The sequence below is a fragment of the Corythoichthys intestinalis genome, chromosome 21 (genome assembly GCF_030265065.1).
Source record: "Corythoichthys intestinalis isolate RoL2023-P3 chromosome 21, ASM3026506v1, whole genome shotgun sequence".
NCBI lineage: Eukaryota > Metazoa > Chordata > Actinopteri > Syngnathiformes > Syngnathidae > Corythoichthys > Corythoichthys intestinalis.
In genome coordinates, this window is record NC_080415.1 from 21,852,925 (window position 1) to 21,876,614 (window position 23,690).

At 39.4% G+C, this 23,690-nt stretch overlaps 1 protein-coding gene across 1 annotated transcript; it reads left to right on the top strand.

Moving 5' to 3' along the window:
- The first annotated feature begins 1,874 nt into the window (after window positions 1-1,874).
- On the top strand, window positions 1,875-23,280 carry LOC130909928 (uncharacterized). The gene is made up of 4 exons (XM_057826881.1): window positions 1,875-1,918; window positions 1,993-2,144; window positions 22,543-22,587; window positions 22,667-23,280. The coding sequence occupies exons 3-4, from the start codon at window positions 22,548-22,550 to the stop codon at window positions 23,278-23,280; spliced, it is 654 nt and encodes a 217-aa protein (XP_057682864.1). The 5' UTR covers window positions 1,875-1,918; window positions 1,993-2,144; window positions 22,543-22,547.
- Window positions 23,281-23,690: the final 410 nt, after the last annotated feature.

Below are 23,690 nucleotides of genomic sequence, written 5' to 3' on the forward strand. Positions count from 1 at the left end.
TCAAGTTGGTCGAAATTAAAGGAAAGAACATGCATGTAAAGTGTAATTTATGTCTGGGGGCAAAGCTTTTGTCGTCATCTGTGGTAAGCAATTCAAATCTGTTTACTTTTGTTGCACTTCAAATGTAGGATAAATCTGTTGCTGGTGAGGTGCAATAAATATTACAAGGTTCTATAACACAACTACCTGTCTGTTCTTCTCTATTCAACTGACTCAAATACTGATCAGAAAATTTCAAATTCTCTGACACACAACTTCTTTTTAAAGTAATGGAAATAGTTACTTTCCCTGGTAACTAGTTACTTTTACTATAGAGTAATTCAATTACTAACTTAGTTACTTTTTGGAAGGAGTAGTGAGTAACTATAACTAATTACTTTTTTAAAGTAACGTGCCCAACACTGTATACAAGTGAATGAAACATTCATCTTTTAGGATTTATTTATAAACAATATTTGCTTCGGATAAAACGAAAACAGACATAATGAAATGATCAAGTATCGGCACAAACTCAAAGTATTTGTGCTTGTACGACACTCACACACAAATGCAGACGTCGATGGAGACGAAGCTGCGCGGTTGTAACTAAGGCCCAAACCCCATGGTGGTAAAAGCCAGTGAGTCAGCAGAGTTGAGGTTATTGATGATGACAGGGTATTAGATGAAGCACTGAAAAGGGAATCGCGCACACACAAACACACGCACACACCACTTGAGTTAGTGGTCCAACTGGCGGAATATTGGGTATCATCTGTTGGATGTGTCAAGTATTAGTTAGCACCTCTGAGCCAATAAGCAAGGCAGTGGCTGAATTGAAATATGGACAAAATAATTAAGACAAGGTTTGATCGCAATTAAAAGGAGCTGGTGGAATGGCCAGAAGACTTTTGTGATTCTCAACAAGTTCGCAGCGCACACAGACAATTCTAGTTAGTCAGATTGTACAAAAGGGTGATTGTGACAGGCAGAACATTCACTCTTCCACTAAATGGCTGAACTTTAAACATGAAAGAGTAAATTTAGACATTCTTCATTATTTCAGTACAATGGTATGTCTCACTCACCTGTGTGCACTTTTAAAAATGGAAAGAGATGAAGCTTTAAAGCCAGAGGTGGGTCGAGTAGTCAAAAATTTTAGTCAAGTAAGAGTACCGTTACTTCAAAATAATATTACTCAAGTAAAAATAAAAGTAGTCATCTAAAAAATGTACTCAAGTACAGATAACAAAGTATTTTGTCAGAAGAATACTCAAGCAATGAGTAACATTGCGATTAACTGGTTACGCTGTTTAATTTTTTTATTTTTTAATTGAAACAATGGTATTTTTTTCTCCCTGACTAACTACGGTGGCATAATATAACGTTCGGAATGTGCGACAGTAAAGGTGAAGTCGACAGTTTTGACCATTATGGAGTGATTTTGTCATGTCGTACTGAATAAATGCATTTTTATTATTTCATATTCCATTTAGCACAAGATTGTTGTTTGTCATGACCATACCATTTATTTAGCAATTGGGAAAAATACTTAGATAAAAAGAATATCCTTTAAAAATATTGGAGTAGAGAGACTGAAACAAATGACATTTTGCGGCTCTACGTCGCATTTTCCTCGTTATGAATAATTCCCCCTCAATGGGCTGCATACGAAATCAGATGAAACCATTCTCCCACTGATGTCATGCACCTGTTGGGGACGCTCGAGCCCTATTATGGTAGGCGTGGCAAAACGGCGGATTAAAACACTAATTTCTCGTCATCTGCGCTTTGCCAAATTGTTGTATATAGTCGAATCGTCTCAAAATATGATTCTAATTCACATAATATTGCTATTTAAGACTTTTTTTTATCCTGTCGTACGCACTTTAGAGGTGCAGCTCTTCCCGGTGAGCTTCCAAGCACCAAAAGACAGCAATTGGTCAGTAAGTCTATCAAGTTTATGTCTGCCAGTTCTTTTGTCAGCGTTTTAAAAGCCCTTTGTGCGTCTTCCAGTTCTTTGATGCTGATCCAGGATCCGGAGCCCGGCATGATCTCAACACATCCATCACGTCCATGACTTGACCTGGATTTCAGTCTCAGTGGGCACAGGATTCATGACATGCCATGACATCAACACGGCGGCCATGTTGGCCGCCGCACAACAGGTGACTGCAGTCGAAATAACAGGCGATGGAAATCGAACCCCCAGTCATCACCATCAAGCAGGGCTTAGGACAATTAAGCAGACGGGCAGGAAATGCGTGCGATGCCGCAAAGAGCCGCGAGTACGTTCGACACTCTGTCTTGGTTTCCCCGACTCTGGTTGACACTTAGTTTAGGAGATCATTTATTACATGTGGCAAAGTGTGGCAGCTCACTCGAGAGTGCAACACATTCTTTAGTGGCTGAAGTGCTTAATGTGGAAAATGTACTATGCATATACCTGATCTGGCAGTGAATGAGTTAACAAAAACATACTATACTAACAGTTAAGAGTATAAATGTCAGACAGAATCAAAACATTCACAATCATTGACTGATTTAAAAAAAAAAAAAAAATTATGTGGGATAAAACCAGATTAATTCCAAATGAAATCGCTTTATTTTGATTTTTTTTTTTAAAAAGCGCTGATTGATTATTGACCTTTTTTTGTTCTTTATGAAAGATGTTAGTTTTCCGAGTGAAAGAAGAGTATCTTTTTATTTGGAATACTTCATGTATAAATCATAATAGAACACAAAATTTGAATGGATCTTGAAAAATCAGTCAAGCTGCTCTAAAATGGCAGCCAATCAGCCGGTTCTGATGTAACATATTGCAAATGCACCAAAGTTTAAAGCCATACTGTAAATAGAGTTGTGGGTGGTATAACACAAACATGGTCAGGAAAAATATATATATATCCTTAGTTCTGTTTCCATGGAAACAGCAGCAAGGGGCTCAATTTCACGTTTGCTTATCATACTTACCAAGAATTGCATTTTTTTCCTTTCAGAAGAGTCAGAAGAAAATACAGTGGGTCAAATACAGGGTGACCCAAAAAAAGTTTACACTGCCATAATACAGTTTAAATGCCATGTTTATTCAGCTTAGAATTAGAATTTAATCACAAATTATACATTATTGTAAAGAACATGTACAGTACACTCTATTTTTCAATGTGTCCTCCCTTAAGTGTCACAACAGCCTCCAGGCGCCTGCGGAACGCTTGACAGGTCTTCTTTATGTAGGATGCTGTCATCTTTTCCCAAGATCTAACAATGGACCTCTCCAAGGCTGCCACAGAAGTTTGTGGCTTCTTACAGTGTCCTCCACAGTTGCCCATATGCTATAATCCAGGGGATTGAGATCTGAACTCTGGGGTGGCCACATATCACCTTGTCAATCAACTTTTTGGTCCGCACAGATCAGGTTTTCCAGACCCAGGTTTTCGTGAGGCTGTTCCAGTATCTTTCAGCTTCTTTTTAACTTTGTAGACTGCACATCTGGATATTCTCAGATTTGCTGTAATCTCAGTAGGTGTCAGACCGGCACGGAGCAATTCAGGTACAGCTAAAGTTTTCTTCATTTTCAGCAGAAGCACAGGAATTGTAGAGACGAGAGATTATCAGCTGCATTGAGTGACCTTAATGAATCACTTAAGCATGACAGCCTATTTAGATATGTTTCAATGGCTTTTAAACAAGCAGTCAACTGAGTGTAAACTTTTTTTTGGGTCACCCTGTAAGTATTTAGTCAACCACCAATTGTGAAAGTTGTCCTACTTGAAAAGATTAGAGAGGCCTGTAATTGTCAACATGGGTAAACCTCAACAACGAGAGACAGAATGTGGAAAAAAAAAACAGAAAATCACATTGTTTGATTTTTAAAGAATTTATTTCCAAATTAGAGTGGAAAATAAGTATTTGGTCACCTACAAACAAGCAAGATTTCTGGCTGTCAAAGAGGTCTAACTTCTTCTAACGAGGTCTAACGAGGACTAATGAGGCTCCACTCGTTACCTGTATTAATGGCACCTGTTTTAACTCATTATCGGTATAAAAGACACCTGTCAACAACTCAGTCAGTCACACTCCAAACTTCACTATGGCCAAGACCAAAGAGCTGTCGAAGGACACCAGAGACAAAATTGTAGACCTGCACCAGGCTGGGAAGACTGAATCTGCAATAGGTAAAACGCTTGGTGTAAAGAAATCAACTGTGGGAGCAATTATTAGAAAATGGAAGACATACAAGACCACTGATAATCTCCCTCGATCTGGGGCTCCATGCAAAATCTCACCCCGTGGCGTCAAAATGACAACAAGAAGGGTGAGCAAAAATCCCAGAACCACACGGGGGGACCTAGTGAATGACCTACAGAGAGCTGGGACCACACTAACAAAAGCTACTATCAGTAACACAATGCGCCGCCAGGGACTCAAATCCTGCACTGCCAGACGTGTCCCCCTGCTGAAGCCAGTACACGTCCAGGCCCGTCTGCGGTTCGCTAGAGAGCACTTGGATGTTCCAGAAGAGGAGTGGGAGCATGTGTTATGGTCATATGAAACCAAAATAGAACTTTTTTTGTAGCAACACAGGTTCTCGTGTCGTGGAGGAGAAAGAATACTGAATTTCATCCGAAGAACACCATACCCCCTGTGAAGCATGGGGGTGGAAACATCATGCTTTGGAGCTGTTTTTCTGCAAAGGGACCAGGACGACTGATCTGTGTAAAGGAAAGAATAAATGGGGCCATGTATCGACAGATTTTGAATGAAAATCTCCTTCCATCAGCAAGGGCATTGAAGATGAGACATGGCTGGGTCTTTCAGCATGACAATGATCCCAAACACACAGCCAGGGCAACAAAGGAGTAGCATCGTAAGAAGCATTTCAAGGTCCTGGAGTAGCCTAGCCAGTCTCCAGATCTCAACCCCATAGAAAATCTGAGGAGGGAGTTGAAATCCGTGTTGCCAAACGACAGCCCCAAAACATCACTGCTTTGGAGGAGATCTGCATGGAGGAATGGGCCAAAATACCAGCAACAGCGTGTGAAAAGCTTATGAAGAGTTACAGAAAACATTTGGCCTCCGTTATTGCCAACAAAAGGTACATAACAAAGTATTGAGATGAACTTTTGGTATTGACTAAATACTTATTTTCCATAATGATTTGCAAATAAATTCTTTAAAAATCAAACAATGTTATTTTTTGTTGTTTTTTTCCATATTCTGTCTCTCATGGTTGAGGTTTACCCATGTTGACAATTACAGGCCTCTCTATTATTTTCAAGTGGGAGAACTTGCACAATTAGTGGTTGACTAAATACTTATTTGCCCCACTGTAAAGTAGTATTCATCGTAGTTTTCAACTTAGCGTTGCATATACAATGACAAGTCAGCAGTATACCCTCCACTGTACACGTCATGTTGTACGCTTTCTCACAAACACTGAAAGTACCTTGAGTGGACCATAAAAACACATTAAATAATTAAAATTTTGTACTTGGTCATTACAAGATGTTCCCTTTAATTTACTTAATTGAGCACTCGACTTAACTATCCCTGCATCAATATACATGTTGGAATTTTCCCCCTAATTGGACCATACATTTTCAATATCCATCTTCCTGACAACACACACACAACCTCCCCCTCAATGTGTCCAGTGGCTGTCTCCGAGTACCCCTCTGTGCGTCTCGATGGCATGCTGAGAATGTTTACTTTCGCCACAGTGTGTATTTACAGAGCCTAATAGTTTTTAGGCCGCAATGGCGCCTTGCTTCGTAACATGTGTACAACCCAGCGAGTCCTAACTCACGCGCGCGCACCCGCAGACAACATACATCAGCCCCACTGAACAACAAATCAAACTTGTGCTATTTGGGGGTGGTTCTCATGATGCCAAGCGATGAGTGTCAAAATGTTGCGTTACAGCCTCTGTGATTGGAAATAATGGCCCTAACGGCTCCATAAATACAGCAAAGGCCAGAGGGCACCCAGGCTTTGCAATAAATGGATCGATAATGCCTTTAAAGGTGACATGAGAAACACTAAAATTAATCATTGTGACAGTTCTTGACACTGGTGTTTATGGGGGTACAACAGTGGCGATTGCTCTAAGACTGCTAGGGAAGCTCAGCTTTCCTAAAGTGTCAAAAAAAAAAAAAAAATAGGTGATCAAATGTATACTGTTCTGTTTTCAGAATCAGCTACTTATAATTGGTTAAGACGCATTTTTTTTTGGTTGGAAAGTTGGTTGTTCCAAAACAGCAAAACAAGATGAGTTATTGGATAAATGCACGAGCTTGTCCCGCCCATCGGACGCCAGGCGTCTCTGGGCGTCTATGGGCAGTGGGCGGGCCTCAACCTGGCAGGACTACGCACTTTTATGCATGATGATTGGATGATCTGTTTGAGGCTGAATGCCTTTTTTTAAATTCGACAGCGAAATGAGCAAATCAGCGATATTGTGGTGGAAACGTCTGTGGTCACATTTTTCAATTTTCACTCTATTGTTTTGATTTGAACTGGAGACTTTTCTAATCATCCTTGCTACTCTTTCTTTCTTATAACTGACTAGCAAAAAATTGAGTTTATTTCTGGTGGTTTTTTCTAGGGTTTTCCCGATATTTTAGCACTCAAGTCCGAGTCACTTGATTTGAGAATCTGCCGATAAGGAGTCCCGATTTGATACCGGAAAAAAAGTTCCAAACATGCTACTGTCTCACTGTGCTGCCTTCATAATGTGAATTATTTTTAAAGAAGAATAGCGTTGAAAATGTTTGTCTTCATTAAATGCTTCATAGAGTGCGTCCACTCAAATCCTTTCACCTTTTGACGCTCACGCTGATGAAAACAGCCTCTCACTTACAGTATGTTTGCACAGCAGTTATGCGAGTTTAACGATGATTGACACATGTGTGCCTTTGATTGTAGAGCTACAAAGCTTCTCTGGCAAGATCAAAGCTACAAACCTATCAATCATTGTTAACTTTAAGTACCAAACAACTGGCCAGTTTGGCTGCACTGCTTAGCAGGAGGGAGAGTGAGAGGCTGTGGCACTGTACGAGCACGGAGCATAAAAACATAAATATTATTTTCTAAATAAAAACCCGATCCTTTTTACCAGATTCAGATCCTCTGAGAAATAGCGCGATCGGCCCGATTTCCGATCCAGTGATGAGCTCGTGATGAGCCATTTTTTTCTATTGTAGTTGCTTGTGTTTGAAGACTTGACTTCTGGCACTGCGGTTTCTTTCCCCATCGAGAAGTGCGTGCTGCTGAACCCTTCCACCATCACAAAGCACTCGCAGGCGGACACACTTTGAGCTTCACCCTCATTTAAAGACCAGCATCCGCAATTACTGTGCTAAAAGTATGCATATACAGTGATCCCTCGTTTTTTGCGATTAATGGGGACCAGAGCCCTCCGTGATAAATTTTTGTGTGTGTGTGTGTATGTGTGGGTGTGTGTGTGCGTGTGTGTGTGTGTTCAATGTATTTATTCAGATTTAGCAATGGAAAGACATAAATAAGACATGTATTTTTTACTTTTTTCATCAAAGTATAGTTTAAAAAATTTTTTATGTGATGTCTATGTATATATTTTAATAAATGTTTTTTCAGCACTTCTAATGTAATAATTATGAAAAGTTTTAAACATGTTACTGTCCCACCGAATTATTTAAAAACATGAATAAAGTATAAAAACGTTTGTATTAAATGCTTCATTGAGCGAGTCCCTCAAATCCACTCAAGCTGCTCGCATACACACAAGAAGTTGCCACAGCAATTATTTAACAAGTTAAACGATGATTGACGCATGCGGCTCTTTGAAGCTTCACGCTCCAGACATCTGTGGCAAAATCAAACATTAAATGTCTGTCGATAATTGTTAAATTTAATAAGCAACTCCAGTGCACGGCCTGAGCAACAAAGAGCAGAGAGAGGGATGGAGGGAGGGCGGAGTGAGACTACGCGATCGGCTCGGGACGGCTCATCTGTGTTTATTTTTTTAATAGAAAAAAAATCCACAATGGACAGAGGGCGCAAAGTTTGAAGCGCGAAGTAGCGAGAGATCACTATGAATTGATTCTAATTAATAGCATGCATAGCACGTTTGTTTGGTCATAAGACCTCTGCCCAAAAAGCAAAAAACACATGCATGAGTAACACAGTTAACACCATAGATGAAATTGTTCAAAATTGGTTTGCTTGATAAATCATGCAGAGGACGACCAGCTATCACTAAACATCCAACTCCTAGAGCAGACACTAACACTGGGAAGGAGAACATCAATCCGAAGGGCTGCACTGGGACGCAGCATGAACAAAAGCTTAATTCAGCGGAAAATTATAAAACTTCAGACTTACGGGCACAAGATTGTAACTCTAAAGCCCCTGAAATTGAATTGTGCTAAGCAATTATACAGGTTAACAGCCAAAATATTCTTAAGCAATCACTGCACTACCTTAGCTGTCAAATAATGTTGCGACCTGTCCAAATAAAACCTGAGATGTTATAGAAAAAGTGTAATATACACAGGGGTGCACAATTAATGCTTGATTAACATCAACTGGCACAACAAAATTGGCATTACTTTGAAGTGAAATGTAAAGAAATAAACATATAAGCACCAATTCAAAATAAAGGGCATTATGCGGCTCCCACATTAACTCCAAGCCTTTTTAAAAGTGGGATGTCCTCCTCATAAGACCTCATTGAACGTGCATGTTTAGCTTTGTAAAATGCGAGCAAAAACACGTTTGTCAGTGCATGTCGCTGTTCATTACCTTTATTCCGCGACTTGTCCATAGGGCGAGTGGGGTCATGTCTGACATCGATAGTTTGCTTAATTGCCACATGCTCTCTGTTTTTTTCGTGCTTTTCAAAGTTTGGATGGCTGAAATTCTTTGACCCTACATAAAATGCGCTGCTTTTATCGGCGACATTGGGATTCTCACGGCACATTTTGTACCGCATTTCCGTGCGAGCATCATTTGCTTCTAGCCATGGTACCTCCTGTAGCCACTTTTCAGCTAAAGTCCTTTTTTTCGGTAGCTCCGGTGACGTCTCTGTCGTCTGTCTGTCTTTTGACGGGGATGGGGGAACACGGAAGCAATTACTCAGTGTGGCCCGCCTCTTCGACATTTTGAGAAGTTATTTTCTCGTGTCCGCCGCAAATACAGTGGTCAGCCATCGGTACGCAAAAGCGTACGGAAGCCGTTGAGGGCCAGCGCGTTTGTCTACGTCCAGTACGCATGCGCGCATGCAGACCACTTATGTGCACCCCTGAATATACAAGATTTAAGACAATACGTTTTCAGGGTTGATCCAAGCCTAAAAAAAAAAAATCCAATTTGGTCTGTCAAGGCAAAGAAATTTTCCAAATGTTGTAATTAGGGCTGTCAAAATTATCGCGTTAATGGGCGGTAATTAATTTTTTAAATTAATCACGTCAAAATATTTGATGTATTTAATGCACATGCCCCGCTCAAACAGATTAACATAAAAGCACAGTGTCATGTGCACTTGTTACTTGTGTTTTTTGGCGTTTTGTCATCCTCTGCTGGCAAATTTTATTAAAACGAAAACTTTAAGAGGGGTTTTGATACAAAACTTGTACTAACATTTATCTTTTAAGAACTACAAGTCTTTCTATCCATGGGATAACTTTGACAGAATGTTAATAATGTTAATGCCATCTTGTTGATTTATTGTTATAATAAACAAATACAGTACTTATGTACAGTATGTTGAATGTATATATCCGTTTTGTGTCATCTTTCTATTCCAACAGTAATTTACAGGAAAATATGGCATATTTTATAAATGGTTTGAATTGCGATTAATTACGATTAATTAATGTTTAAGCTGTGATTAAATCGATTAAAATTTTTAATCATTTTACAGCCCTAGTTCTAATTTGTCCCACCATGATACACAAAGACTACTTTTCCTTTTACACACAAATTATTACTACTATAAAAACGTTCACTTCCATTCAACTTGCTAAACATATCAACGCTTACTCAAAACATCACGCTGAGGCGATAACTGCGTCCTTTAACTGGCTGATTGTCAGTGCTTCATTCAGCTAATTGAAACGGCAGAACAGGCATTGACTGCTGAATGGCTCTCAGCACACAATGAGGCCAAAGGAACAAAACAGGTGAAAATAACTGAGTGCATGACTTGGGCTGCTGAACCTGATGTTCTGACGCCTGCCTGTCTGTTGTATTCAGCCGAGGTGCTCTATTCACGCCGAGGGACCCATGGACACAGCCTCGGGGTTATGGACGTGTTTGTGTGTAAGGGGGAGGGAACGGGCACGGCGAACAGCAGAGAATGCTTGGTGATGGGTTACCAAAAACAGAGCACCCAAGGGACAATGGGACCCAGGAAATTCCTGACATAACCCCAACACACCGGAGAGGAAGTGGAAAGGGGGATTTATTGGTGTCAATGGCCCCTTTTGCTTCCACAGTAGAAGTGGGTACCTCTTTTGTCCCCTGCGGCATTGGAGATGGATTGAATCGAGGCGCCTCGCACTCCTCGCAACACCTAATCACTCTTTGAAAGAAGAACCACCAATTAGAGAATGGACATACATGGCTTTAATGGTTTGTGACGTGCTCAAGTGTTGTCGTATGCACTTGTCAGCAAGGCCTGAATAGTAAGGGGGAGCCCAAAACTTGGGGTTTAGTTGACCCCATGGGAACATCAAGATGTTTGAATGGGGATGACTCATTTCAGAATAATTCATGTCACAATGAAGACGATGGACATGAGTTTCTTATAGTTTTACACTAGAAAGACACTAGTTTAAAGAATTAAAGTATGTTGATTTTCCTATAACCGCTCATTAGACTTTTTCGGTCTTTCTCTGACAAAATAGCAGGACTGGTATTATGTTGCATTCTAATTACCGGCCTTTGCCCAGAGCCCCTGTATAGCTAATGCAAACTATATTGAAGGTAAATACGCGGAAATGACCTTGGAAAGATTACCACTCAGTATGACAAAGAAAACCTTTTCTCTATGAGATACTTGAGACCTCATAGAAAACATAAGTAGGACATGTTAAAGCCTGCACTCAAGGCTGTTGATTTAGAAAATACGTTGTTCAGGGAGGAGGAAAAAAAATATATTGGCAATTATTACCCTTGGATTGAAGACTATTTATATTATTATGGGTAACACATAACGGCAAGGGGATTCAGAAAAAACAAATCATAATCATTATAAGTGTAAAGTGCTAAATAAAGTCTCCATAAATGATTTTTTTTTCAGGTCTGTATTTGCAGTTAATTTGAATGGGCCCAAGTGAATGAAGCCAAAATGGCAAACCAACCCAACACTGCCATCCAGCGGCAAATTGACCTCCTCATTCAACAGAGTCAAATTGACAGTTTATGGACGTCAATGACAACTAGTTGAGTTTAGTAGCAATGTTACAATATCACCACTATTACTCATAGTAGCTTTTACTACCCTGGCAACTTGGAAGTGCGACTGAGTCATTGCAAGAAAATTGGTGGTAGAATATTAGTGGAATAGAATTATTAGATATGAGGGGTACTGGTGGCAGTAAATTCAACTAATCTTGATTTACAGCCAGCAGCAGTTAGGTTGAGTGACTATTTCGGCAAAATACTCCGAGCTGTTTAACGACTCTCGACACTTTGCTCTAAAATCCATTAGCTTATTACTAATGCGTAAAGAGAAATGCTATTGACAGGGAAATGAATGGAATAGATGTCGGAGTATTATAACGCTTGAAGCAATGGGCAGTGGTGGACGAACTAGTTTAAAAAAAAAAAATTTTTTTAAGTAAAAGTACAGATATAGGTGCAAAAGTATCAGAGAAAGAAATTACTATGCAAATTAAAAAAGTAAAATGTAAATGTATTTTCTCCCAAAGCAAAAATCTAATTAGGCTCGAGCGTTTACGTCACAGCAACACGGGATCATGCGAGATTTGTGACAACGCAGCCATATTGGAAGCACGTCTGCATCACGGGACATTTAAACTTAACGGCAAATACAATTCAACAATGAGTGCCAAAGATGGAAAAAAAAGTAAGGAAAACTTACCAGTTTGATACAGAGACAAACTTGTTACCACGGCGAAGGACAGATATGTGAGCAAACTTAAGGATGTGAACAATGTAAGCCGAACACATATGGAATAAAGATGTCGACAAGCTTCCACCACTACGTGAAATGGACATCATGCTGTATTTAGTGTTTGGTGTAAGTTACTACACTCATCAGCAATTCCGAAACTACAAATCGCTACAAAGCTACGAACAGTTTTGCTGCGGATCGGTGCAGGACCTGCACATTATGACCGTAGCAAACGGCAACACCGTCGTTCTTGCAAAGGTAGGCAATGTGTGTTTACATTTTCATTGTCATGAACATCTGAATTTGCGCTGTGCTGAGCTGTGATAGTGAAGTGACAAATCAATGCTGTGTTTTAAAAAACAGATTTGTTGCATACAATGTAGCCTGTGTACAAAATCTTTGCCACTATCTCACGGCAACATGTTACAGCATTTTCATTTAGAAATGACAGGAATTATGTCTTATGAAGACAATGCACATGTATGCATGCTAGTTGTTTAGCTGTAGCTATAGACCCCACTCACATGACGTCACAACCACACCTCCGCGCCATATTGTCCGTCAGCTCGTCGTGTTTACGGCATTACCGCTACGTAAATTCCTCCTAGTATGGCGTGTTTTTCTGCTCGTTAACATTATTAATCAAAATGGTAAAGGCGTGTGTGGCGGTTGGTTGCAGTAACAGAGAAGATAGACGGAGAGACTTGAAGTTCTACCGTATTCCGAGAGACCCGGAGAGGAGAGCGAGATGGACTGCTGCAATTCGACGAGAAAACTGGGCACCAAACGATCAACACAGCTTATGTAGTAGTCATTTTATATCTGGTAAGATGCATTTAATATATATTTAGAGGGTTTGGGGCTGACAACCACAATTAAGATCATTACGAGGCTAATCGCCGACAACATACAGTTTCAAATTCAAGATGTTTATTTCTTCCGCCATCATTATTTTTTGAATAATATTTAGCTGGTACCAAGTGAAAGAAGCTGGCCTCGTCTCCGGATCATCAGTTAAATAGGGGTGTCCAAACTTTTTGCAAAGGGGGCCAGATTTGGTGTGCTAAAAATGTGGGGGGCTACCTTGGCTGATTTACGTAGAACAATATATTTAAACAAATTTTAGCAAGCCCTTCTGTGTGTCACATTTGCTTTAACTCCATTTAGCATGTATCACTGAATGTGAAGACACAGCTGTGAATGGCCACAGCTGGACTTTTTGGGGATTTTATGGGTGAAACATGGTAATATAACAAGGGTCGCGATGCAGAAATCGCAGACATAAAGATTTTCTTTTTTTAAATATTTCCACCACCCTTGTAAACATTTTTTTTTCAATTTTTCTTTGTTTAGATCCATTATTTATCATCTAACATATCAAAGAAAATGTGACAGTAACAAAAAAAAATAAAAATACAATCAATAATTTGTGACGTAATTTGTTTAAAAGCTTAAAATATGCAAGTGAATAATTTTTTAAAGTGTTTTTTTTTTTTTTTTTTTAAACAAAATATTAGACATCAATTAATGATTCTAAGCTAAAAATGACAGACATTTTGAATAATAAATATAATTACCTTCGTTTTACCTTCGTTTTATGGCTGGGTTGACACAAAAGTGGTTGCGCGACGTCTGTAAACGAGGGGTTTCCAGAGTAAAACGGACAAATTAAAAATAGTTTGGGGCTTAATGCGCGATGAATCTGCTATAGCAGCATATAGACATATTGTTCTATCAAACACAAATGTTGTTTTGGCTTAAAATACAGCAGTTTCTTTTAAAGAGGAGTGCAAGAGCAGAAACTGCTTTTTCAGTCTTGTCTGTTTTCCGCCATATATTGAAAAGTGTGATTATAATACCAGTATTTAAATTCATGCCAATAATACCAGTAGTGAAGAATTTCCGCAGAAGGCAAAGAATCTTGACCATGCATGGTGAAAGCAGGTCAAATGTGCTATTGGGGGTTGTACAGCATGGTGGATATACTCTTGTTTCTGCAGCGCTGCAGCCCCATCTTTCAATGTGACATCACACTCATATATACAATTATGTAAATGTCATGAAGTGTTTTGTTCAAAGCAATTTGACAGCAAGATGTGGTGATGTCACAGAGTAATAAAGCCACCAGTATTATTACCACATAGTGCTGTGCTTCCCCGCCCACTACTACCTGCAACGAATGATTTCCTAGATTAATGTCCTAACAGGAATTGATAGCATAGAGTTTCACTTTAATTCTGCAGCGTGCAAGTCATATGGCCCCCATCAGCATGACCAGGACGAAAACACTGAAGTTACAAAGGAAGCATCTATGTTCTCACCAACTTCAATCTGCTTAATTAACAGCAATTCTAAGCGCCGCTTCCCCAACGTTAAGGTAAGCTGAGCTAACCAGATGTCATTAAAACTCATAAGGAGCAATTTTATGGTTGATAGTTGCAAGCACTCCCAATGATGTATTGCAAAAGTGATGTCATTGTCTAGGATAACATGGATTTGAGAGGTAGAGCTAAAATCTGTTACATTCAGAAAATAATTGCAACTTTAATGTAACATTTAAACATCTTTCTATTTAAGAGACATCTTCAAACATATATTTATATATTCATATATAGTAATAGTACATAGTGGGGGAAAAATAGAAATACAAAATAGCATTGTATTGGTTTAGTATTGGAAAAAATACATTCATTTATATCAGTAGTTCTTAACCTTGCTAAAGATACCGAACCCTACAAGTTTCACATGTGGATTCACCGAACGCTTCGGAATTACATAATCTAGCAATTTTTTTTCAAAATCTAAAGCAATACACAGTGGGGTAAATAAGTATTTAGTCAACCACAAATTATGCAAGTTCTCCCACTAGAAAATATTAGCGAGGCCTGTAATTGTCAACATGGGTAATCCTCAACCATGAGAGACAGAATATGGAAAAAAAAAAAACTCAGAAAATCACAGTTTGATTTTTAAAGAATTTATTTGCAAATCATGGTGGAAAATAAGTATTTGGTCAATACCAAAAGTTAATCTGAATACTTTGTTCTGTACCCTTTGTTGGCAATAACGAAGGCCAAACGTTTTCTGTAACTCTTCACAAGCTTTTCACACACTGTCGCTGGTATTTTGGCCCATTCCTCCATGTAGATCTCCTCTAGAGCAGTGATGTTTTGGGGCTGTCGTTGGGCAACACGGACTTTCAACTCCCTCCACAGATTTTCCATGAGGTTGAGATCTGGAGACTGGCTAGGCCACTTCAGGACCTTGAAATCTCCTTTATTGCCTTGGCTGTGTGTTTGGGATCATTGTCATGCTGAAAGACCCAGCCACGTCTCATCTTCAATGCCCTTGCTGATGGAAGGAGATTTTCACTTAAAATCTCTCGATACATGGCCCCATTCATTCTTTCCTTTACACAGATCAGTCGTCCTGTCCCTTTGCAGAAAAACAGCGCCAAAGCACCACCATGTTTCACAGTGGGTATGGTGTTCTTCGGATGCAATTCAGTATTCTTTCTCCAAACACGAGAACCTGTGTTGCTACAAAAAAAGTTATATTTTGGTTTCATCTGACCATAAGACATTCTCCCAGTCCTCTTCTGGATCATCCAAATGCTCTCTAGCGAACCGCAGAGGGGCCTGGACGTGTACTTTCTTTAGCAGGGGGACACGTCTGGCAGTGCAGGATTTGAGTCCCTGGCGGCGCATTGTGTTACTGATAATAGCCTTTGTTACTGTGGTCTTAGCTCTCTGTAGGTCATTCACTAGGTCCCCCCGTGTGGTTCTGGGATTTTTGCTTACCGTTCTTGCTATCATTTTGACGCCACGGGGTGAGGTCTTGCATGGAGCCCCAGATCGAGGGAGATTATCAGCGGTCTTGTATGTCTTCCATTTTCTAATAATTGCTCCCACAGTTGATTTCTTTACACCAAGCGTTTTACTTATTGCAGATTCAGTCTTCCCAGCCTGGTGGAGGTCTACAATTTTGTCTCTGGTGTCCTTCGACAGCTCTTTGGTTTTGGCCATAGTGGAGTTTGGAGTGTGACAGACTGAGATTGTGGACAGGTGTCTTTTATACCGATAATGAGTTAAAACAGGTGCCATTAATACATGTAACGGGTGGAGCCTCATTAGTCCTCATTAGACCTCGTTAGAAGAAGTTGGACCTCTTTGACAGCCAAAAATCTTGCTTGTTTGTAGGTGACCAAATACTTATTTTCCACTCTAATTTGGTAACAAATTCTTTAAAAATCAAACAATATGATTTTCTGTTTTTTTTTCCCACATTCTGTCCCTCATTATTGAGGTTTACCCATGTTGACAATTACAGGCCTCTAATCTTTTCAAGTAGGAGAACTTGCACAATTGGTGGTTGACTAAATACTTATTTGCCCCACTGTAACTAAGCTAGCAAGCTTATTAGCTTAGCAACCCCCGTTCAAAATTCTTCTCATTTTGACAGCATGTTATATAAACAGGTCAAAGTTTGAGACCACGCTGGCCATTGGCCTGTTCTATTCCTCCATACTAAGTGTGAGTCAACCTTCCACTGAGCAAACCAGTTCCTCCTCCCATCAGTTTGAGGACTAACAGTAGCCAGTAAATTGGGAGCAAACTAGTCCAAGACCTGGTCTAAAAAGCTGCTTTGCCTGGATTTAATCAGCTGACGAAAATAGATATCTGCATTTCTTTACCTTTGGCGAACCCCTTAGACTTACTCACCAAACCGTTGGGGTTCCATCAAACCTAGGTTAAGAACCACTGATTAATATATTTTTGTGTAAACATTTTTTTTTCAAACAAATATTTCTGTTTTTATATCTTCTATAGCAGTGATGGATTTACATATGTGCCCATAAACATGTTATGTGAAAGCAAATTTCAGTATATTTCATATATATTATCTTTGTTTTATTAGACGAAATGGAAGGACAAGGGGATGGACGGCACAATGGCCCAAATTGTAAGTATATGCCGTTGAATTTTCCCATTCCCCTCTCTTTGGGTAAAACAGATATTTTTGTCTGATTCTATGCTGATGATAGTATCATCCACCCATGTCACGTGTTTTTCAGGCTACCGTATTCCACTGCCAATAGGAAATGGAGCACGGAATATGGAAACCCTTGGGCTGAGAGTTTTTATTTTGAATCAGGAGATCATCTTTTCCATACACGCAATGATAAGGCCGCCCGACATAAACGACGACATCGATAACGACGGTAACACGGAAGACAACGACGAGGACGACAATATCGAAGACAACGAGGACGATAACGACGACAATATCGAAGACGAGGAAAACTTCGAAGACCTTGATCAGGAGGAAAATGTCGAAGACAACGATAACGGGAATCTCGAGGACGAGGAGGAGGAAGTCACGGAAGAAAGCGACGGCGATGCCGACGTGGAAGACAACGACGGCGAAATGGAAGACAACGAGAACGGCGAGCATCATGAATACCACGCGGACAATAACAATATGAACGACATGCACATGAATGACGAAAATGCGGTGCTCCTCTTCAGAATCAGGGTAAGGCCGCTGCAACACGGCGACGTGTTTGACGACATTTTCCTCGAATTGCGTCTGGTGAACAACGACGACTTTGACGAGATTGACAACAACGAAGAACAGAACGGCGATTTAAACGAAGATAGCATTGAGGATGACCAGAACATTGATGAAGATGACGATTTTGAAAATGATATCAATGACGACGAAGGCGATCATATCGATAACGATTGTAATAACGACGAAGGTTTTGAAGACATTGACAATGACAATGAGAACCTTGAAGGTTTTGGTATCATTGGCAATATTGTCAATGACAGGACGGTAAAAAATGCTACCCCTGAAGTCTACCAGGACTTGGAGGATCCTTTACCTGGACCATCAAAGGAAAGGTCTCTAGAAGATGAAGACGACGACATGAGAAGGGGCAAACAATTCCAGTGGTGGGACGATTCAAATTCGGACAGTTTATCTGACAACGTTCAAGAAGAAGACAACGTTCATCGCCTCGGTGCGTCCAAGCAGAGGTCAAGCGACGACGTGGATTCGCAAGATGACAAAGGCGGAAAGAAAACACGAAAGAAAAACTTCCTATCATATTCGGAAGATGAGGACTTTGCCATTCGTTCAAGTGGACAAGATGCAGACGAGGACTTGTCGTCTGAAAACTCGAGGAAAAGGGCGCGAGGGGAGGCAGGACTTGCGTCTGAAATGGGGAGAGTCAAGAAGCGTTTTCGTCACGGTAACGCTTCTGATAGCGATCTAGAAGATGTGCAACAAGACTCTCGGCCAGCATCCGCTAAAAGCTTTAGAAACGGTCAAGAGGAAGAAACTAGGGACAGTGAAAATAATTCACAAGGCAGGGCTAATAATTAGCTGTTTACAAAAGGTTCAGACGACTGTTTGTATTCATTGATTTGAACGCGTTTCGAAGCAATTGAGGCAAAATGGAGTACACTGCTCAATGGCAACCAGCAGAGGCGCTGTTGAGGTAGTCTCAACTCATTTGCTGGCTTAAGAGGAGCAGCATGATGTCAGCTGTAATAAGTCGAGCTACAACCCCAGGTAGCTCAGCCATTGTGCTCAGTGGAATAGCACAAAAATTGGAACATTCCGACATGTTTTTGTCGCACTCTATTGAAAGTAGAGTCCTCTGCTAAGGAGCTATTGATGAAAAATTTTGCACAAGTGGAAGATAATGATTTATATCTAAATCCAGATGTTCCATTTTTCTGTATTTTCCAAATTTAAGGAAAGTGCTAGAGAAAGTTTTCATCATTTCTACAGAGTGACATTTTGTATATTCATGTACAGATAATTTTATTGTAAAAATGTCATTGTAAAACGAATCCCAATCTGACATAGGGTTTTTACTGTGTACACATTACATCCAAGTCAAAGCCCCTTCTTTCCTCTTAGTTAACGCTGCCAGCTTTTTCAGTTAACACGAATGTTTGAATCGTTTAGTCGTCTGTGGCGGTGACTGAGTTGAAGAACAGTTAAGCAGTCAAACGCAGATAGCGACATCATACACATACACACACATGGTCATGTGTTGATGACATAACTGGCTTTGTACAAAGCCTGTTATTTAGGGGTAACAAAGTTGTGATGATGAAACAGTATTAAAGCCACCATTGTATTCATGCAAGTGCTAGGCACCAGCTTTTGTTATTATTTTTTTTAAAGAACTGTTGTTTGAAGTGTGTATATTTACAAGTAAACAATTTCAAAGTGTCAACTCTAAATTGTTCAGTAACCTGAATGTGTTTTTTGTATACAAACTGCAGTTTTTCAGAGCAGGTCCCTCAAGTAAAGGTATGTCTACACAAAGCATTGTTTAAAATCACAGAGCAAAGTACTTCATTATGAGCGTTTAAACAACTAGGGTGTCATTACGCAACTATAGGGTGTCAATGGGAGGGGCCAAAGTCAGGTGTCATTTAAAGCTTTATTTAATTTGTATATTTTCTTACTATTTTCAGCAACCTACGGTGAATTTAAGAGGAAATTTTAAATTTTAGACTTTTGAATATGTTATATTTGGTGACATGTTTCTATAGGACTTTTTTTTTTTCAAATAGTCTTTTATATTTGGTCCAATTGGCTGGGAGAAATCACAGGGTACTCTTGTCTGTCAGTGAAGCAAATCATTGTTAAATGCGTTTTTGTACAATTTGCTAAAGCATATTGAGAACATGTCGTCTACGGGTGTCATTTTAATTGTAAATTTGCACTTGTATTTGAATGAAAACCTGTCATTTACCCTAATTTTTCGGACTATAAACCACTACTTTTTTCCCAAATTTTAAATCCTTTAGCATATAGTCCAGTGCGGCTTATTAGTTGATTTATTGGGTTAATAGGTAACAGTTTATTTGACTGACTTTTTCTAAATATCTAAGACCGTCATAATTTTGACATGACAAGCCGAAGGGAAAAGAATAAGAGACTATCATGGGCATTAATGATTGCTTATGACAGATGTGATTAGGTGTCATCCGGCAATTTATGTCACTAATTCCATTTATGTCCCGTTCGGATCTTTTACATCCATTGAAAAGTAAGATAATTTGCCAGATGACACAAAATGACAACAGTCATAAGCATTCATTAATGCTCATGGTAGTGTCATGTCATAGTTATGATGGTCTAATTACAGTCTTATGGTGAAACTTTCAAATAACGTCTTACCAAATATAACTAGCAAGTAATAAAACAACTGGAAGAGTAACTGAAGAAAAAATTAGCACCGAACATGAATTTTGAATGTTATTTACATCTGTAGTGCTGCAGTGCATGCTAGGAGGCATGTTGGATGACAGCAGTGTTTACAGCAGGTGGCGGTAAACACCGCCAAGGAGCAGTGATGGCCAAATGAAGCTTTGTGAAGCTTTGTGAAGCACTGAAGCCTTGCAGCCAATTAGTTCAAAGCCTCATGGTGATTCATTTCGTCTTATGACAGTCTTATGATGCCACTGTGAAATAAAGTGTTACTGGTTAATATCTTTAGGTGGAAATATCCCATAATACAGTGAGGACAGTTGTGGTTTATAGTCCAGTGTGGCTTATTTGTTGATTTATTGGGTTAATAGGTGTTATGGGTTAATAGATAACACCTTATTTGACTGACTTTTTCTGAATATCTAAGACTGCCACAAGATCGTCATAATTATGACGTGACAAGCCGAAAGGAAAAGAAAAGGAGACTATCATGGGCATTACTGAATGCTTATGACAGATGTCATGAAGTGTCATCTGGCAAATTATGGCACTAACTCCATTTATGTCCAGCTCAGATCTTTTACATCTATTCAAAAGTGAGATAATTTGCCGAATGAAACAAAATGACATCAGTCATAAGCATTCATTAATGCTCATGGCGGTGTCATGTCATAATTATGATGTTTTAATCAAAGTCTTATGGTGCAAGTGTTACCAAATATCATAACTAACAAGTATTAAAACATCTGAAACTAACTGAAGAAATAATAAGCACGGAGCATGAATTTTGATTGTTATTTACATCTGTAGTGCTGCATTGCATGCTAGGAGGCATGTTGGATGACAACAGTGTTTACAGCAGGTAGCGGCAGACGTTGATTGGGAGCAGTGATGGCCAAATGAAGCCTTGTAGCCAATTATAGACTTCATGGTGGTTTATTTGGCCTTAAGACAGTCTTATGATGCTGCTGTCAAATAGTGTTACCGGTTAATATCTCTTGCTGTACATGTCCCATAATACAGTGAGGACATCTGCAGCTTATAGTCCAGTGAGCCTTATCTATGAACAAATGCCGTTTTCGTGTCAAATTTAGTGGATGGCGGTTTATAGTAGGGTTGTTTCGATCATGTTTTTTTGCTCCCGATCCGATCCCGATCGTTTTAGTTTGAGTATCTGCCGATCCCGATATTTCCCGATACGATTGATTTTTTTTTTTTTTTGCTCCCGATTAAATTCCAATCATTCCCGATAATTTTTCCCGATCATATACATTTTGGCAATGCATTAAGAAAAAAATGAATAAAACTCGGACGAATATATACATTCAACATACAGTACTTAAGTACTCTATTTGTTTATTATGACAATAAATCCTCAAGATGGCATTTACATTATTAACATTCTTTCTGTAAGAGGGATCCACGGATAGAAAGACTTGTAATTCTTAAAGGATAAATGTGACTTTGTATATTGTGACTAAATATTGCCATCTAGTGTATTTGTTGAGCTTTCAGTAAATGATACTGTAGCCATTTAACTGTTCTGCCCAAATGCATGATGGGAAGTGCAACCATGACTGTGCGTAGTGGTACCAAATGATATATCTTCTCTGCGTTGGGAAATAACATAGGGTGTTAAGTAAAAGAGCTACCTACTACCTTGCTTCCCCACATTGCTTCCCACGATATTTCTAATCGTAGGGAGAAGGATTGTAAGGCTTTAGCCAATTAAAAAAAGGCTCCAAAGGCTGCCAAAATTCACTCTACTCATTTTACGCTGCCTTTTAGCTCTATATATAGGTAAAACGGCGCCATTACAGATTAAACGCGACAATGCGTGAGTGGGTCGTGCAGCGCATGCGTTAATAGCGTTAAATATTTTAACGTGATAAATTTTTTTAAATTAATTACCGCCGTTAACGGGATAAATTTGATAAGCCTAAACTAAAGACTCTGGATGAGTGTAACATATTATGTCTGTAACATTAAATGCAATTAGGAAACGATTTAATTAAAAAAATATATATATATATATTAAAAAAAAGGTATGTCCGATATTTTTTTGCCAAATCCGATACTTTGAAAATGACGTCATCTGACCCGATCGATCGGGACATCTCTAGTTTATAGTCAGGTGCGCCTTATAGTCCGAGAATTACGATAAAAGTCAATAATGAAGTTTTATTTTTTGGTTTTTGGATTCCTTTTAGACAAAATGGAAGGACAAGGTGATGGATGGCACAATGGCCCAAGTAGTAAGTTCGCTTTTAGTTTCAGGCATGTTCCCAAGCAACTATTTTGGCTAATTTTTATTTCTCTCTTGATGAATTTCAGGTTACCATATTCCGCTGCTTATAGGGAATCGACCCCCCAATGACGACCCTAACATGGAGTACATTGTCGTACTCGATTTTATAGTGAATCAGGAGATCATCTTTGTAAACGAGGGGGAGCCGTGGCCAGATGACATTGACATGAATGTCAGTCAAAATGATGAAAACATTGACATCATCATTGACAATGATAGTCAGCTGGAAGCAGCTGTCGGGGCTGAGGTTGAGATTGGAGTCATTCGGAGTGCGGAGGAAGAAGACCCTATCCTGGGATCACCGAGGCATATTTGCAGGTCTGAAGACGAGGATGACAGCAGCAGTTTCAGGTGGTGGGATGAGTTTGATGGCAACAGTTCAGACGGCAGCGCTGAACAAGATGTCAATGAAGTCGAACCCCCACTGATGCTACAAACGCAAGCCAACCTGTACCTCATGAGTTTAAGCAGCCATCTGACACGCAGCTCGGGCATTATAGTTTTGGCTGAGGGAGGCAGAGCTTCAAAAGAGAGGGATGGTTTTTGGGAGCAAGATTTGGAGGATGACCCACTGACCACTGCGTGCACAGAAAAATTGAAGGAAAACCACGAAGAAGGAAATGGTAGCATCATGAACTGACTGAAAAAACGGGATTAAATTCATCACATTTTGATGGATACTTATAGTGACTTTGAGCACAGTCATTTATTTTATTCAAAACCATGTTTGGCGTATGTTGTTAGCGATACGAATGAACGAACAAACGAAGTTTTGGATTCTTGTTCTGGAAAAATAAAACATTTAATATTTAAAAAAAAAAAAAAAAGATGTGTCTTGACAGCTTTATGCAGATATATTAACTTTTACTCTTTGTTTTTATATGTCAAACTCTCATTTTATGTTTATTGTGTCAAAATCTAATTGTAACATATATTTGTCACATGTTTTGATGCATTTTTATGCTTGATAATATATGACTGAATTTTGGGGTTTGGAACGGATTAGGGAATTTTCAGTTTAAGAAACTACTTCCAAAACCAATTACTTTT

Coding starts and splice junctions, on each gene's coding strand:
- LOC130909928 (XM_057826881.1), top strand. CDS start 22,548: ATGGAAGGACAAGGTGATGGATGGCACAATGGCCCAAGTA. Junction 22,588..22,666: donor ATGGCACAATGGCCCAAGTA/GTAAGTTCGCTT, acceptor GATGAATTTCAG/GTTACCATATTCCGCTGCTT.